The sequence below is a fragment of the Hipposideros armiger genome, unplaced genomic scaffold (genome assembly GCF_001890085.2).
Source record: "Hipposideros armiger isolate ML-2016 unplaced genomic scaffold, ASM189008v1 scaffold_35, whole genome shotgun sequence".
NCBI lineage: Eukaryota > Metazoa > Chordata > Mammalia > Chiroptera > Hipposideridae > Hipposideros > Hipposideros armiger.
The window spans coordinates 5,658,577-5,676,522 of NW_017731385.1; the positions used below are offsets into that span (position 1 = coordinate 5,658,577).

Below are 17,946 nucleotides of genomic sequence, written 5' to 3' on the forward strand. Positions count from 1 at the left end.
AAAAAAAAAAGGGTGGGGGGCAGGTTTTTATATCCCTTCCAAATTCTAACTGAATGACAATTTGCCCTCAAACACCTTTCAGGAGAGGAAATGAAGGTTGGTAAAGCACAGCTTAGTGTCACTTAAAATTCCAGCTAAGGAAAGCAGGAAAAGATGTCCGGAAGCCAGCTAGCGGCTGGGCTGGAAGGGATACCCGGGCCACCTGAACAAGAGTGGTGGCCCCAAGCTCTGTCCCCAAAGCCCCGCGGCCTGGGTCCTGGTGCAGAAGGCCAAGGCCTCAAGTCCTCTCCTAGTCTGTAATGGCGTCTCTTCACTGACATTAATCAAACTTGAACCCAGACCCCAAGAGGAGAACTTGAGCATGTGTGGGTGACACCTGGTGGCACACTAGCTCAGGCTCCCTTGCCCTCTGACCCTTCCACAAAGTACTAGCAAGACTGACCCTGAACCTGGACCCATTCTTGTCTCTTTCCTAGTTTGAAACCTTCTACCCTTCACAATGAGCTTGAAATAAAATCCACACCTGAGCCCTGCCTGATGTGGCTCCTGCCCCTCTCTCTCACCTCCTGGGTAGATGGATTCAGGACGAGACTGGAGCTGGACAGCCCACTCCGGGACCTGCCTCTGCCACATCCTAGTTATGCAACCGTGACCCCGGGCAAGCCAGCTGGCCTCTCTGCACTACACTGCATCTCCTCTCCTGTTCATTGGACAATCTTGGTTCCTGCATCGTACAGTTGCTTTGAGGACCAAATGAGCAAAAACTCATAAAGCACTGGACCGGTGTCTGGCACACAGCAGTGTGAATGCAGGTCAGCTACTATGCTTTCTCCAGTTCCCAAGAGTGCACTGCTGGGTGCACCTTTGTAAGTGGGTCTGCCACTAGACACACGCACCGAGTACTCTGGGGTGTGTGTGAGATCCAGGCTCCTGCACCAGGGGGAGACGGCGGCAGGTCCGAAAGCCTCTCCCTGGAGGGCGGACGCCCACCCAAGGTTCTTCCTCAGCAAGGCGCCAGGGCTCCTGTGACTGGCAGTTTGCATCAAGGTCCTTAGATGCAAACCCTTCCTGCATGTGTCCCCCTAAAGAGATGGATGGCAGGAGACCGCGGCTGGCTGCTCGCGCTGCTTTAACGTGACAGTGATGATCTGAAGCCACAGCCTAAGAGGATACTAGGCAATAAAAGGAAGCTTTCTGTGGCTTACGGCTGCCATGTTTCCGGCTTCTGGGCCTTTCTGAATGTTAGTCATGGCTGGAGGCCCTCCTTCCACTCTGTGGCTGCTGCATTTGTCTCCCTGTGACGCCATTGCTGGCTGAGCAGTCGACTGCCTCTCTCGCTCAGGATCCACAGCATGCAGATGCCAGCTCCCTGGGACCCCAGCATTTCTCCACTGGGAAACGGGTTCCATATTGGAACCACTGAGGCTTCCCAGCTGACACCTCAGTTTCCAGCCTGGAGTGGAGGTGCCATCGCAGCCACCTCCCCCAGGCCCCCAGCTCAATGTCATCCCCTTTTGCTTTTGAGAACTCCTTCCCCAACTTCAACCTTTCACTCCTAACCCTGCCTTGTCCAGCTAACAGATTTATTTTTTATTTTATTATTTTTTAAAGATTTTATTGGGGAATTGGGGGAGGGGAACAGTGTTGGGGAATCGGGGAAGGGGAACAGCCAAGTTGTTGTCCTTCAGTCTTAGTCATGGAGGGCGCAGCTAGCTCAGCTCCAAGTCCAGTCACCATCCAGCTGCCTATCGGCAGCTTGTGGCCACTCAGCTCAAGGTGTAGTGTTCAATCTTAGTTGTGGGGGTGCGGGGAGATGCAGCCCCCCCATCCCATGTGGAAGTTGAACCGGCAACCTTGTTGTTAGAAGCACATGCTCTCACCAACTGAGCCATCTGCCACCTGTTGGCAGCTCAGCAGCAGCTCAGCTCGGGCGCAGCTCACCAGCCCATGTGGGAATTGAACCGGCGACACTGTTGCTCAGAGCTCATGCTCTTAACCAACTGAGCCACTCAGCCGGCCCCCCAGAATCTGCATTTCAACAAAAGCCCTGGTGATGCCAGCTCTCCGGGCTGGACAAGAAGCATTGCTCTTGCAGACCCTTCCCCCAACCTTTTTTCCTCCTTTGTTTGACCCAGCTAGGTCTTCTGATCATCCTTTCCATGTTCTGGCCCAGTTCTTATATCCAAGCTACATTTGAACACATGGATAGGACGTCTCCCTTCTGTGTTCCTGGCCCTGTGTCCCACACATGCTGCCATTTCCGACTTCTTGAATACAGTAAATCATTTGTGAAGAACTTGACCCTGGGCCAGGCCCTATTCCAGGCACTTGATGTAGCTTCACAAGGAAGCTGTGGACGGAAAAGGGGCCACATGTTAAACCTGACAAGCTCAGGAGACTGCAAATAGCCACAGAGGATGGAGTGAACATAAAAATTCCTAACTAAGGTGGGCCATGGTGGGAAGTCATATCCATGGCCTGTAGCTTCCCTAACAAAGCTCAATCTTTTGTTTCTTTAGCTGAGCCATCATGCCACCTGTTGGCAGCTCAGCGGCAGCTCAGCTTGGACTAGGATTCGAACCGCTGTTGCTCAGAGCTCACACTCTTGAGGGAGCTCTTAACCAATTGAGCCACTCAGGTGACCCAACAAAGCTCAATATTTACCTTAAGCCTGTCTGTTGTCTTTTTTGCATCTAAGATAACATACCTTTGCAATATCAGAGTAATCTCTTTTTCCAGACCCTCCAGGGGGCACAACCCACCACACCAGAGCAGGAAACTACAAAATCCCTCATTGTTATCTTGTTCCCCAAATACTATCTCTATGTGCTGTAAAATGCTATTAACTATGCTGCACCCACCAATGTAAAAGAAGTGTGTGTCTCTCCATTTTACTTTTTATCCAATCCCAGAGATTTCCCCACTTTGCGTTCTCTCACCCCCTTAATCTACAACCAATGAACTTCATGTAACCTTCCTTCCTCCTTTGATTCTAATATATAAAATAAATTGCAAAACGGGCATTTTGGGGAGCATTTTCTCAATCCGTTGAGATTTTGCTTCCCGGCAATTGTCGTCAGTTTGGCTCAAATAAACTTTTATAAGTTTTCTCTTAGGCTGGATGTCTTTTGTCAACGAAGTGTAATATTGCCCCCCCAGCATTTTACAAATGAGGAAACAAAAATTTATGATTTCAAGTAACTTTCCCAGCGGAGCGGGGCCAGTAAGTTGACCCTCTTCATTGTCCCTTAAAATGTGGGTCCTGGTGCTAGACTGAAGGAGTGTTCATGGCATAATTTTGAACAGAACGTTGTCCAAGCTCCTAGAGAGTTACTTGGAAAGACAGGTAATGACGATGTGGTCGCATTCAATGCAGTTTGGTTGCATGAAATGGGCTAAACCAACATTTCAAAATATTCCAGTGAAAGTCACTGACCAAGTAAAGTGGGGTTTTTTTGTTTTGTTTTTTCTTTTTTAGCTGAGCCATCCTGCCACCTCTTGGCAGCTCAGCTCAGGCCGGGAATTGAACCGCTGTTGCTCAGAGCTCAAACTCTTGAGTGAGTTCTTAACCAACTGAGCCACTCGGCCGGCCCTCTCAAGTAAAGTGTTTTTCAAGGTGACATGAGCTAAGCTTGGTGGGAGAGGGTAAAACCAGGAATTGAAAGATCTAAGGGCATCCTCAGTGAGCAGGCTCCGCTACCCAGGAGACACCAGAGCTAAGAAAACAGAGAGAAAAGACAGATCATGGAAAAGAGGGCGGGTGGGCTTCCCTGGGCTCCCACCCTGCCCACACTGGGAGGGAAAATGGAGGAAGTAGGGCTACTGGTGCCTAAAAAAATGGAGCTCCACGCTTCGGGAAGCCAGCCCTACCGTATGAGATAGCATCAGCGCTCACTTTTGCCAACTCTCCAGATGTTAAATAAAAATGTAGAGGTTTTCACCCATCCTCTAACTTTCTATCTTCAACACCGATCTCTACGTGAAAATCTGATTTCGGACAGGCTCTTCATCTTTACCCCGGAAGCCTTTGGGCTTCTGAAAATTTAGCTTTCCGAAAAAATGTTGCCAAAACTTGGTACATCGGTCACGGAAATGACAAATAGCAGAAATATATTGCTAGCCTCCAGGTTCAAAGGAAGGGTTTTTACCTGAATCCTTCTTTACACACAGTGCATTTCTCGGGTTCATCGACACACTTTTTACAGCTCGGGTGGCATTTAAGGCAATTTTTCTGACCTGGAGAAAAAGAAGATGAGGGAAAGAGAGAAGGAGAAGAAAGACTGTGAATCATGTCTGGGCAAATGAGACTCCAGCGTTCCAAAGCAGGGTTGACAGAGTAGGTCGTCACCAAGGGGTGGTCTCCAGAATGGATGATGTAATGAAATGGCCAGAGGCCATGTTGAGACCGCAGGCACAGGGGTCAGATGACAGGCCTCTCTCTTCTCTTTTCTGGAGTAAACTGAAGTCCCCAAACAACCCTGCTGGGCCCGTCCAGAGGAGACCTGCTCCGGTTCTGCTCCTATCAACAGGGACTGAAGCCAGTTAGCTCCTGGCTGACTGGACAGAGATGACTTGGCACCCTTTATGGATGCGACAGGGAGCAGCCTGAGGAGCACCCCCTACTGCCCTCACACGGGTCTTTACTGAAGACATGGAGGTCATGTCCAGAGACCTGAAATCTATGACACCCACCTTGCCTCCTGGGGAAATTCTGCGGCACCACAACCCCACCTGCATTTGCCTAAATCATTATCTAGGCCAGTCCTTCTGGTGTGTCATCGATACCACCTTGCATTCTGGCCCGGGAAGCCAAGGGCTGCTTGCTACATACACCGCATGCATTACACACGTCCCAGGTGCTCAGTGAGGACACGTGGGGTCAATGAGGGTGGCGGCTTCTTGCCGTGGGAACAGGGTGGGGGTGAAGGAGCCCCCACCCCGAGAACAGGTCTGGTTGGCAGCTTAGGGCAGGTGTTGCAAAGGCTGCGGAATGCATCTTGAATGACAATTTGTTTCCTTTCTAAAGAGTCTGGTAACTCGGTGGCTTTCTGTGTCTTTAAGGATGTCCCAGCCCCTTCCCCACAGCAGAGCTGTGACAGGCCCATCACTGGTCCTTTCTGCATAGTAAGAGCCCCGAGGAGGCCCACACCTGCGCGACGGTCCCTGTCAAAACAGCGGCTTCTTTAAACCTGTCTGAGAACTATCCTCCATCAGTTTAACCTAAACCCTCTCTTTTGCTTCTTCTGGGGGGAGCTGAGTTGGTGAGACACTGGCATGGGGTCCTGGGCCCCAGAGCCCCCGTCCATCTGCCCACCTTCCTGCAACTCGTAGAATGGAAGGACACCTGGCTTCTGAGCTCAAGACCCACGTGTGCCAGCACCCATCCTGGGCCCTCTGCCCTCTCTCACCTTGGTTTCCCCATCTGTGAGATGAGGAAAGCACCACCCACCTCTTAGGGGTGTGGTCACCATGTGTCAAGTGCACCATAAAGACTAACCCGTCTTGTCTGGCCAGCAGGCTCCTCTGCACTTACGGAGGTCTGCAAACCTGTCCATACTTCAACCCCAAGTTCAGCTCAGCAGCTCTTCCTAGAACATCCATAGCTGGTCCATAGCTGGTTCACCCAGCAAGTCCATAGGCTGGTGCCGGCTCCCCTGGCCGCCCCACCTCACCCCATGCACACAGCCGGGGCTACAGCAGAGCCCACAGCAGTCTTTCCTGGAGGAGAAACTGCAGGACAGACAGCAGGGTCTCCTCCGAGGCCTCCTCTGCTATAATGTCTGAAATCTGACCGAGCCTGAGAGTGGCTGGCCCAAGCCACCTCTGTGCCCATCTTTCATAATGGACAGACTCACAGACATGAGACTCCTTGGACCCCGGGGCTCATTTCAGCAACATTTTGATCACTTTGAACTCTACTGGCTGGTTTGTGTGTGACCCGCTATTAACTAAAGGGTCTGAAGGCTTTGATTTCACCCTCTCTCCCTCCCTCCCGGTGAAGTATCCTTTCTCACGGGAAGCAGAGGCAGGGAAAACTCCAGCAGGAGAGGGGACCCCAGGCCAGGAGGAGGGCCTCACTCGTCACTTCTATGCCTGGCGACACGCACTTACTTTCATCAGCATAAAATCCAGTAGGACAGAGGGTCACACAGGTATTCGTCTCCTGCTGGTGATAGAACCCGCGGCGGCAAGACAGGCACTGGGTCGGGCTCCTGCCAGAGCAGGTCTCACACCCCTTGTGGCACCGGCGGCAGCGTCTTGCTGCTGTGTCCCCAAAGTAGCCCAAGGGGCACACATTCACGCACTTCCTGGGTAAGCAGGAGAGAGACGGCCTTTCCAATGGAGCCACGCCCCATGCTCGAGGCCAGCAGCACTACTCACCAGAGTCAGGCCAGTGGGCTGCAGGGGACCTTAGCTGTACCCCCAACTATCCCCCGAAACAAAGTCCACAGGGATGAAGGTTAACCAACCCATTGATGCCCACTGTCTTAATGAAGGCAGCTGAGAGGGTCCTAAGTACACAGGAGGGGGCCGAGGACTTGGACAGGACCCTGGGAACCCTCTCCTTTCCAAGTCACCCCAGGGAGGCACCACGGGACGGGATTTGACTTTTGGAACCTTCAGCAAAACCCCACCCCTGGTGCCGTCAGGGAGCGGGTCTCCTGGGCAGCGAGCACGGTCTGCACAATGACCGCCTGTGCACAGGGCAGGGTGACTGTGGGACCTCCAGGACACTGTGAGAGTCACGCCTGCACCCCTGCTCCCCATGCCCGGCCACACCCCTGCCTGGGCACTCAGGGATGGGAGCTCCCAGTGCATGGCTGAGAATGCTGGCCCCTATAATGACATTTGTCTACAGTTCCCAAGTGGTCAGCCTTGGCAGTCTCAATATGACCCATTTTACTTTAACAACATGGAGAGAGAAAAGTTTATAAGCACAGACATCACAATGCCACACGTCTGACTTCTCTGTTACGGACGCAGATTACTTGTGTGATGAGAACCAAAAAATTACTAAAACTTCCCAAATTCGAAAGTGGTGAAACTTACTGTGAATTTCTTTTGGGGGGCATTCCATTTATTCCTAAGTAGGGCACCAGGTGTGGGGGGCTAGGGCACCGCTTGAAGCAGGCCCCCATGGCAGTGTGCTGCAGGCTCCCAGACATGCAGACAGGAGCCCCAGGCCGTTACCTGCTGGTCTTGGCGTTTCCCAGGCTGAAGTGGACACAGTTCAAGCACTGGTCTGCACTGGGGCCATCGCAGCCTTTGTCTCCACACTCCGGATGGCACACACCTTAAAGAAACAAGCATTTCCTTTCACCCATAGAGATGCTTTCTCGGTCAAATCCAGCCCCCTGAGACCTGGTGGCAGGGTCTCAAGGCACTTTCCTAACAAGTGGCGGGCCTTCAGGGCTGGACGGTCAGACCATGGGCCTGGGCACCTACCCCCATGGGGAACCTGGCTAGGGGACACGAAACCTGGCTCCGGGCACCAGTGTCAGAGGCTCTGATGACTCTCGACAGGGACAGGCTGAGCACAGAAGAGCCAGTGGTGGGTGGGGACCCAGATCTGTGACGAGATGTGCTCTGTGAGGAACCAGAAGGGAGTCTGTGGGACGGAGACAGGAGAGGCAGGGCACTGCCTTTCAGTATGTGCCCCTGCACCGGAGTCATGAATTGGGACCAGCCAGCAATTCTGATTTCTATCATGAAGGACGAAGCAATATGATATGGGTGTTCAGGGTGTTCGAAAAGCTGCTGACAGACACTGACAGTCCCACGGGAATGAAGCAGGAAAGATGAGGTGGGAACAGGATGGATTTTCATGGTTCAGGACCACGGGGCATGGCTGTCCGGGCAGGTCTGGGGCAGGTGGGGCTGCCTTCCACGTGGGCTGCGCTCCTTTCAGCGACCTCCCTTTTGGCTTTCCTTCCTCTCACCCTCGGCAATGGGCCACCATTGTCCTTGTTCAAGTCCCATATTGCCTCCCTGATTTAACTCTGGGGGCCTGTGTGTTTCTGCACAAGCGGGGAGGGAAAATGCAGGGAGCTCAGTGGGTTGCAGCCAGCCTCGCCCTCCTGGGTCCTTCCCTCTGGGTGTGCTGGCGGTGGGGCAGGTCCACACCTGTCCTCTTCACCCTGGCCTGACGAAGAGCATGACCACAGCATGCCAAAGCTGGCATTTGGTGGGACGGCCCCGCCTTCACCCCCACCTCTCCCCCTACTCTAGGAAATGGCTCAGGAAAGTTTGCCCGTGCAGGGAGGGGCCCAGTGGGCCATTAGGGAGGCGTTTTGAGTCTTTAGAAGGAAAAAAACAAACCTTCTGTGGAGTTTTAGTTATTGGAGGGGGTAGGAGTGAGCTCAGAAGCAAAGAGGACATGATATGCTGGCCACCAGCCTTTCATGGGGACGCGAGGGAAAGACAGAAGTCCCCATTCTCTGATGCCCACAATGGATCTTTGCTGAGGGGCACAAAGCCCTCTTCATTCGTCTTTAAAGGGCCTCCAGACCTCCCCAGTGTTAGGCCCGGTTTATTTGGCTTCCCTCCCCTAAAGGTGGACGTTGTTGGTATTTCCAGAGTTTTCATTGTGGGTCCCACTGTGAACCCCTTTCAAAGCGGTGTTCGTCCCCACTACGCTGCACCTCCTGGTCTGGGGTGGGAAGGACTCTGGGGTCGTCGCTGCTGACGGTCAGTAGTGTCAAGGACGCTGCCTGCCACATCCGAAGCGGTCCCTGAGCCAAGCCAGCCCCCAGCCCCTCCGCAGCTCCAGACTGTCCCCTATTTTGGAGGCAATTCTCATTTGATTTGCTTCTTGTCCACCTCAGCCCAGTCCATCTGTGGGGACGCCCTCAGAAACCCCCCTTCTGTGTACCATTTGTGCTGGAGACACATGAGTTTGGCCACTGGGCCCCGGACCCGACCAGCCTAGCCTGAGATGTCCTCGGAGGGAGCAGCAGGTCAGTCCCCTTGATAAAGGGAACAATCCCTCAATCTTAAGGAGATCTGGGGGCACAGGAGGAAGACAGGCCACCTCTTCACTCTTTCCTGGCACAGGAGAAGCAAGTGCCACGTGGGCAGGAATAGTCTAGAGCTGCTATCCCAGCACCTGAAAGGGCGGCTGGCACATGGAGGTGCTCAGTAAATACCTGCGGAGCGGCTGAAGGTGAGAAAATGATTGAAAGGACGGGGAGAGGAAACTGGGCGAGTGCAGGTGCCCTCCTCATCCACAGAAAGGATATTCTGGAATGTCCCAGGACAGGGATAGCTGTGGGGAAGGGCCTGCAGGGGTGCTTCCGGCTGCTGGTTCACATGTGTGGACCTCACCCCATCCCCTCCCTCCCAGGGCCTCTGTGCAGGGGAGAGGTTAGTCAGTAACCCTGAGGGGAGCCCCATGTGAGGCTGAGGTCCACCCCACATATGAGCAGCAGAACCCCAACAGGGCATCTAGGTAACGGGCCACGTCCGGCCCCCCACTGGAGAGGTCAGTACAATACTGCCCATACCAGGATGCTTAGCTAGATATCTGTAGGCCCCTTCCCCAGTATGGCTTTCTAATGGAATTATTTCCAAATGCCCAGTATCAAGGCTCTTCTACTCTTCTGTGAGGCTTTCTGCATCAAACCCACCTGGCTGGCCGTCTGAGCGCAGTCACTCATCGCCCCTAAAAATGCCTGTGTTTTTTTCCTGGTACAGACAGCTGTGAGCATAGGTCATCTGTGTTGCAATCTCTTATGCCTCCTTTTCCTCTTTCTTCAATTAGTGTGAAAGCTCTTGGGGAACCCCTGGCCTCCTGTGTCACATCCCAAAGCTCTAAACACACGTGGGAGGCATGGTCACATGCTGAGCCTGCTAACAGCTGACTCCCAGCAGGGCGTTGACACAGGCTGATCCGAAAACTCTACCTTAAGTCTAACTTTGTGGCACAAATCCAGGATAAAATCTCACATCAACAAATGGTAGAAAGCAACCTGGGTGCTCTCGATGGCTTTGTCATTACATGCTCAGATCAATTTCTGAAGCAACAGGGGGATTTTGCAAGTATCACACCATCCCAGAAAAGGGCCCTGGCCCCTCAAGCGCAGGGGTGGGAGGGAAGCTGACTGCAGACAAGAGGTGCTGACAAGGATCAGAGAGCCCTCTTGCTGCAGGGCTGGTCTCTTCCTCAATGGCTTGTGACCTGGGCGAGTTACTTGACGCTTCTGCCCGTGTCTGTTGTGCGTCTGTGACTGACACAGTCCTGCACTGGACATGCCATGTGTTCTGTCAATCAACAGCTGTCCCAGACAACTTCTCCAGGCCAAGGCTATGCAGGTGCTTGGCCCCCTCACACTACTGTGTGGCTAACTGCTGTCCCCAGCCATCCTCTGCCCACACACCCTCCTTTCCCAAAGCCCAGGCAAGCCGCCTGTTCTCATGACAATCCTGTTCTCCTCTAGCAGCCTGAGCACCTCCCAGTTTCCTGCCATCACCCCTGCTCCCCAGCCCACATCACCCCCAGACCTGCTGAAGCCATGTCTGGGCTGAAGCCAAGCCCAGGACCTGCTCTTCAACGGGCGTCCTGAGTGAGTCACTGAGGTGGCCTCACTCCTAGCCATGCCAGTTGCTCTCCAGCCACCAGACGGCTCTGTCCCAGCAGGGTGGCCATCACCTTAAAGCTCTGTGCCTTTAGTATCGAGGCCACTGAGGGTCCCTTCACCTCGCCTGCTGCCCTTCCTCCCAGCTGGACCCCCAGCCCTGCTGATCTCTTAACAGTACACCCCCAAATGGGTTTTCACACACTCACTCCAGGAACGCAGACCCCCCCCCGCCCCGGCCTTCCGCCCTCCTCTGTCCTCATTCCCAGGGGCAGTGTTGGCTGAGATGCCAACCGCTGCCTGCCTGCCTCACTGCCACCCCCTTCCCAGGCAGCTCTCCTGCGGGCTCTGGCGGGGCGCCTGATACCCCTACAGGAGCCCGGCTCCCTCTTGGCAGAGCCTTGCCCACTACTGTCCTGCAATTTTTACCGTCTGTGGGTAGCCGGGCTCCCCACTCCAACCCTCACTGATCTCATCTCCTTTACTTCTCCTGGGGAGAGCTGGCCCTCCTGCTCTGCCTGCCCGGCACCCCCACTGCTGCACCCTGGGACTGGGCCCATCACCCCCCTGCACGGTGGCTCAGGACCAGCTCTCTGCATTCTCTAGAAGCCATCTTCCTACCTAGTCACCCCTGCAAGCTCCAGCCTCTCACCACTGTGATAAGCTCTGCAAAAAGGTGTGAATAATCATGGCCGCATTTGATAATTACCCCTGACCTTCACCTCTCCCTCTTCCTGGGCTTCTGCACCTGGGCTTGTGTGTGACTGAGATGCAGCCACCAAGGACACCAAGGGGTGCCCCTGTCTCTTAGATCCAACGCAGCTGCTTCTACCTCCCTCTCCTCCTTACCCCCTTCCTCCTGTCCCTCCTCCCCACCTCCCCACCCCTCCTACAAGCCCTCTCTCCCTCTGTCCTCCAAGACATGGCACCCTCTTGCTCCTCCTCCATCTGTCCCTGCCTCTTCTGGCTGTGACCTGCACGTGGTCCCTGAGACTGCAGGGAACTCCCGAGTATCAGGAAACATGTGTTAATCCCGCAGGGCACCCCCATCCATCCAGACCAAGCTTGGGGAAGACAGAGTGACGTGGGCTGCAGACAAGTCTTAGAGTGAGATTCCAGGACCGTGTAAGGTTAGAGTAAGTAGCAGATTTTAAGAAAAAAAAAATCAGTCCTTTATTAATAATTACTGAATCTTGCCACAGTTTATAAATCACAGAGGGAAACAGAGCAGATTAGTTCATACATAATTCAATGCTCCATTTTAAAGGAAAGGTAGAGGAAATTTAAAATGGAATCGACCATAATTTATGCTTGATATGTATTGGTGGAATTCTCCATTTTGTTACTTTTTTTCTCCCCAGAAGCTATTAGATAACTCAAAGCATCAATAGTCTTAGCTATCACCCGTCATTTATCCAGTAGCTGGAATACTTTGCTAAGGAAAATATGCCCAACCAGAAACGCTCAGTTTCCCACAAATCACTGCGGGATGGTTCAGGGGGAAGGGAATATACCTTTCTACAAAACATGCTGACGGAGACTGCCACCAGCCCTGCGGGGGGAGCTGCAGGCCAGAGCTGGGGGCCACCTGGCAATGACCAGCTGGAGGAAAAGCAATTGCATCTTTAGTTCCTGCGAGATTCCGAAGCCATTTGGTGTAGATCAGTACCGACTGACCTAAGGTTTAGGCCCTCTCGTGGCTCTTTATCCTTTATGGCCGGTCAATACCCTCAGTGCCAGCTCCTTTCCTGGCTATGTTCATTCAACCTGACCATCTCGGGCCCCCGTTAGGACCCTGGTCCTTCCCACATTCTGGCTACAAGGACGGAAAGTGGGTGGACTTGAGGGAGGGTCAGGAGGCTGAGACATGAGTTAGGGGCCGCTGAGGAAAAGGGGTGCCTTTGGAGGAGCCTCGTTAACCAGGGGGCTTCTGGTTGGGCATACGGAACCTCGGTTGCCCAGCCTGGGAAGGTTGGAGATACTTACTGGTTTGAAGCATACTTACTGGTCTGTAAAATATTAGGAGGGCCGTGGGTAGAAGGAGCTGTGTGAGTGCAAATTACCATCATTATTACGACTTCCAGGAAAGAAGGAAGACATACAATCATAAGCCCCGCCTTCTGCTAGCAACAGCCCACAGTGGAAAAGCCAGAACTCGCAGAGGCTAAGCCATCTCCTCTGACTTCAGACGCATTACCTGTGTAGTCTTCTTCATCCTCGGGAACCTCGGTCTGGGACGGCGACGCAGCGGCCTTGGGTGGCCCCAGCTCCGGGGCCGAGAGCTCCAGCATCCGGGAGCGTGACTGATGGGAGCTGAAGGAGTTGTAGGGGTGCTCTGCCGTGCCGTACAAGATTAGGCTCCATTCCTTCAGTTTCCCTGGAAGGCACCAAGCCCACAGAGTCACCCAGTAGACAAGAAACAGCCCCTGGGAAGCTCTTGATGAACTTGGAGCCCATGGCCTGTGAGACCCACAGAAGGGCCAGACGCTGCCTGGCTCAGGCCCCCAAGCCCTCCCCCCACAGCAGGGCTCTGCGCCCCCCACCCCTTCCATTCTGACTCATCCCAGGACCAGGGGTACGCCTGCTGCCCCTGCCCTGTCCTCTGCGGCCTCCCTCGATAGCTCCCACCCCCATGACTAGCAACAGCCCCCTCCCGCTCTGGGAATACCCAGTGTGTCAGTCTGGGGCCAGGCCTGGCCCTGAGTCCTGTCCTGTGTACCTCCGAATGTGACAACTGGGCTACACTGAGGACTCTCGCTGTTTGGATCCTCGACCCTGGATCACAGGGAGACTTGTCTTGTTAGGCTCTTTCCTTCACAGCCAGCCCAGGGAAACGGGGACATGTAGCGGGGTGGCAGTGGTGGTGCAAACCCAAATGTCCACAGAGGCTACGTGCCGGGTGGAAATCCTCGACAACGCCAGACGGGGTGTGGGGGAAATGAGAGGTGGGCGTAGGGAGGACCGTGGCTGACAGGAAAGCACCCAGCCATGCGCAGTGAGTGGGGGGAGAAGGGAGGCAGCAGGGACCCTGCCCCACCACCTGCGCCCACGTGGCAGCGATGGCCCCGCGTGCCGCTAGCCTTCTCAGGCATAAAGAGAGGTGGGAAACCCGCCTGCAATTTCCAGGTGAGCGCCCTGATGCTATGAAACACCTCAGGAACCGAGTTCGATATGTCTGCTGCAGACCATGGCTCTGGGCCTTGCTTTCTTACCAGTGTCGCAGCATTCAGAGCTATGTGACCATGCTGAGGAGGTCACTGCTGTCATTCTCATACAAATGAGGGGCCGAGGTCCAGTGTGACCTGCCCGAGGACACGCTGCCACCCCAGCCTGCAGTGCCTCTCCCACTGGCCTGGCCCACCACGAAACGCAGCCCTACCAGCTGTGAGCCACCTCAGGGTGGCCTGGGGACTGGTCAGCGAGGCCCAAACGAGGGACAGTGTCTTTGCGAGCCCCACCTCTGTGTTGGCTAGGAAATGCCTGGCCTCCTCTCAATTTCCTGTCATTGGGCTTCTTGGCAATCGGACTGTTTTAGGCAAGGGGTTAATGCCATGAGTCTTTATTATTTGTGATTTATTGTCACTTCTGCTCCTGTGGCTCCACTTCCTCCTTGCGATTAGCAGGCCATCTGTCTTTAGAAATCTGCCGATGGAATATTTTTGCAACGTGTGCCACTCTGCCAGTGTACCTTCATCATTTGTTCTAATTCCAGGAGTCGCTCAGGCTCCCGAAATCCTAGACAAGGCCCTGCTTGTCCACACGCCCCCATAAACTTGTGGCCGTGTCCTTCCTGTCCCATGTGGAGTGTGGAAGACAGAGGCAGAACTGGCCTGCCGTTCACAGACCAAACTCTGGTGCTCCTCTGAATGGCGTTTGACTACGGATCTGTCACTACGTGGCACACGGCAGCACTGATTCTTGGTAACCATCGCCCTGGCCAACCAAGGTCCCAGCCCCAAACGCCTGCAGCCTCCAAACCTGCCCAGGTCAGGCCCCGATCACCTGGGCCTCTCCTGGCCAGGCCAGGATGGAAGGATGTAGGTCCTTCAACCTGAAAAAACACTCCTGTGCTTACTGTTTCACAAGACATGGCCTTCCAAAGGACCCGGTCCTGTAGTCACCTGGGGCCACCTCCCTAAGGCATCCCTAACACAGGCGACACAGGCAGTGACGACAACACAGGAAGTACGTCTCATGGCACAGGTGCAGAAACGCCACTCCTAGTTGTGAATCATCATCCGTTTTTTACTCCTTAGGATCACAAACGCTGTATTTCAAACCCACAAAGGGGTCTGGGCACTTTAACCAGAGTGACCAACTGTGATTACACGACAGGGACCAAGGGCTCTGGGCGCTGTAATTTCAGTTGAGATTTATTTCGGCCTTATATGAAGTGTCCACAAACCACCACCAAAGGCCTAGTCACTAAAATTAGATTCTTATTTTCGGGAATAGTTTTGGTAATGACACACAAGAGGGGCTGCCCTGAGCTAAGGATCAGACATACCACGTGGAGGCAGGGAGAGTGGGAAGAATTCCAGAAACCAAAATTGTATATCCTAAGAGTTCTCGTCACCAGGAAAAAACCACTTATTTTCTTTTTTGCACGTCTATATGAGATGATGGGTGTAACCAAATGTGTTGTGGTCACCATTTCACAATATATGTAAGTCAAGTCACTCTGTTGTACACCTTAAATGTATAGTGTTATATGTCAATTACATCTCAATAAAACTAAGAGGAAAAAAAAAGAATTCCAAGAAACCAGCAGGACGGGGCTGGGAGGGGAGGCTGGGGTTCAGGAGTGGAAGAAAGACTTCAAACCCACAGCATATATTCCCTTGCACATATATAAATTTTTTAAGAAAATGTAAGTTTCATTTTAAAAAGCTATGAAGAAAATGGCTGTATGGTTAAGGAAAAACAAAACAAAACATTAAAAAGCTGTAGTACTCAGAGCTTTTGATTTACAGTTCTGGATAGGTAATAAATATAAATGGCTCAAAATCCAAAAGTAAAGGGAAGACAGTGGAAATCTGCCTCCAGCCCCATCCCCTGGCACCATCTCTGTCTCCCCATGGGCAACCCGTTTCCTGGGCCTTCCAGAGGTGCTTTATTCGTATCAAACATGAACCCACATCCTGTCCTGTGCCTTTTACTACCACACCTGGTATTCTGCATCTGGCTTTTCCCATTAACTTCGTGGTGATCGTCCCATCACTGCATCAGAGACCTGTCACACCATTTGCGTAACAGCCCCCCGGCTGATGGGCATTTAGGTAGTTTCCACACATTTACAATTACAAATACTGCTTGCTATAACTTCGGTCACCCAGGAATTACCCGGTGAGGTGGGCAGAACTAGGACCCTGGTGCAACACGATCTGGGTTTGAATCCTGGCTCCGCCACCTCCTAGCTGTGTGACCTTGGGCAATTACTTAATCTCTCTGTTCTTCAGTTTCCTCATCTATAAAATGGGGATAATAATAATAACAACAGTAATAATAATAATAATAATATCTACCTCATGCCGCTGTTAGGGGGATTAAATGATTTAACGATAGTAAAACAGCACAGCGACTGGCATACAGAGCTGTGATGTGTTTGTTAAATACAATCTAATGAGCACATCCTTTTATACCTTCCCCATCACGCAGCCCCAGCTGCACAAGTCAGGGGTGAGTACGGACTAAGGCAGAGAGACACACAGCCACGTGCCGCTCTGGGCGCTGGACTTCAGGGCCAACCTCTCCTCTTGCCAGGTGAACCCTTCTCCACCACCCGGAGCCCCAGCACACCTGGGAACCAGGTCCCAGTGCCACCTGCCTCTGCCTGCACCAGCCCCAGAGGCTGCACTCGCATTGGGGAGATGAGAAATGTGGATGTGGAAAAACCGCAGAAGGGACAGAGGGAGAACACAGCCAGACGATGAGCCCACACTCAGCACAGCTGCGAACAGAGGCCGGGGGCTTTGGCACCAGTGGGTCAGCTCTGCACAAAGCACTTGACAAGAGTGTGTTATGTACTGTTCCAGGCACTCTGCATGCCTGTTCAAGCTTCCCTGAGAACAACCCAACTAGGGCTGTTAATTACTTAATTGCCAGGAGGGGGTCTGAAAAGATGTCCAAATCCACATTTCTTGGCTCTCTCCATCACATTCCTGAGACTGAAAAGGAAAGAACGGCAAATCCACCACATAAACACTTGGGGGCCACACCACCACTGCTTCTGTCACCAGCCAAGCCTCGGCACCTAATTGCGAGAGGCAGACAATAACCCTCAGCTAATGCGGGCGGAGGCCCCCAATGTGGCCTTATCATCAGTCTCTACCTTCAATGCCGCATTTCTCCTCAATGAACTGAATTTGCAGTGAACAAACAGAATGACTCTTACTGTTCAAAGAAAGCACCACAGCGAAGGGAACACGAGGGGAGAATGTGCCGATAGGAAAGTGCCAGCAGTAACGAAGCTTTTCTCTCCCTGACGTTTTGAACTAAGCGTTAAAATTCCTCAAGACTGGAATTTACAACGGGACAAAGCAGGTACAAGTAGGGGAAGGTCTTGTTAGATTAAGATCTCTGAGCTCATACTTTTGAATTACTGGGTTTTCTTTAGCCATAAGAGAAATTATTAATAATAAAGAATTTATTAATTCCCGCTCCCCCGCCTCCATATTGAAAACGCACGGGGAGAAATTCTTTAGTCAAAACACAGTAAAGAAAGAGAGGCCTAGAAGAATCGAGAAGTCTGTTTCAGTCTAACACTTCAGTGGAAGTTTCTACCTTCTGCAGTCCAGTGAACCTGAGTTAGAAAGTTTACCAAGTTTAACACAGCAGTTTGGGCGGAAGGAATAAAAAAGGCTCACCTTCATCTGTTTATATAAAAATATACAAGGGCCAGCTGAATGGCTTAGTTGGTTAAGAACGCGAACTCTGAGCAACAGGGTCGCTGGTTCAATTCCCACATGGGCCAGTGAGCTGAGCTGCCACTGAGCTGCCAACATGTGGCAGGATGGCTTAGCTGGTGAGATCACGTGCTCCTAACAACAAGGTTGCCGGTTTGATCCCGCATGGGATGGAGGGCTACGCCCACCCACAACTAAGATTGAACACAGCACCTTGAGTTGAGTGCCACCGACAGGCAGCCAGATGGCGACTGGACTTGGAGCTGACCTAGCTGTGCCCTCCACACCTAAGACTGAAGGACAACAACTTGGCTGTTCCCCTTCCCCAATTTCCCAACACTGTTCCCATCCCCCAATTCCCCAATAAAATCTTCTCTCTCTCTCTCTCTCTCTCTCTCTCTCTCTATATATATATATATATATATATATATATATATATATACACACACACACACACACACACACAC

General features: G+C 52.7%; 1 protein-coding gene across 1 annotated transcript in view; it reads right to left on the reverse strand.

The window, feature by feature from the left end:
* Positions 1 to 2,035: 2,035 nt before the first annotated feature.
* The window catches only part of LOC109380381 (proprotein convertase subtilisin/kexin type 6), a 138,989-nt gene continuing 123,078 nt past the window's right edge, over positions 2,036 to 17,946 (reverse strand). Inside the window, exons 14-19 of the mRNA XM_019637863.1 lie at positions 12,772 to 12,951; positions 12,580 to 12,618; positions 7,192 to 7,294; positions 6,112 to 6,308; positions 4,149 to 4,236; positions 2,036 to 2,350 (exon numbers count right to left, since the gene is read on the reverse strand). Coding sequence (XP_019493408.1) covers positions 2,188 to 2,350; positions 4,149 to 4,236; positions 6,112 to 6,308; positions 7,192 to 7,294; positions 12,580 to 12,618; positions 12,772 to 12,951 — 770 coding nt within the window. The 3' untranslated portion in view covers positions 2,036 to 2,187. The remainder of the gene's footprint in view (positions 2,351 to 4,148; positions 4,237 to 6,111; positions 6,309 to 7,191; positions 7,295 to 12,579; positions 12,619 to 12,771; positions 12,952 to 17,946) is intronic.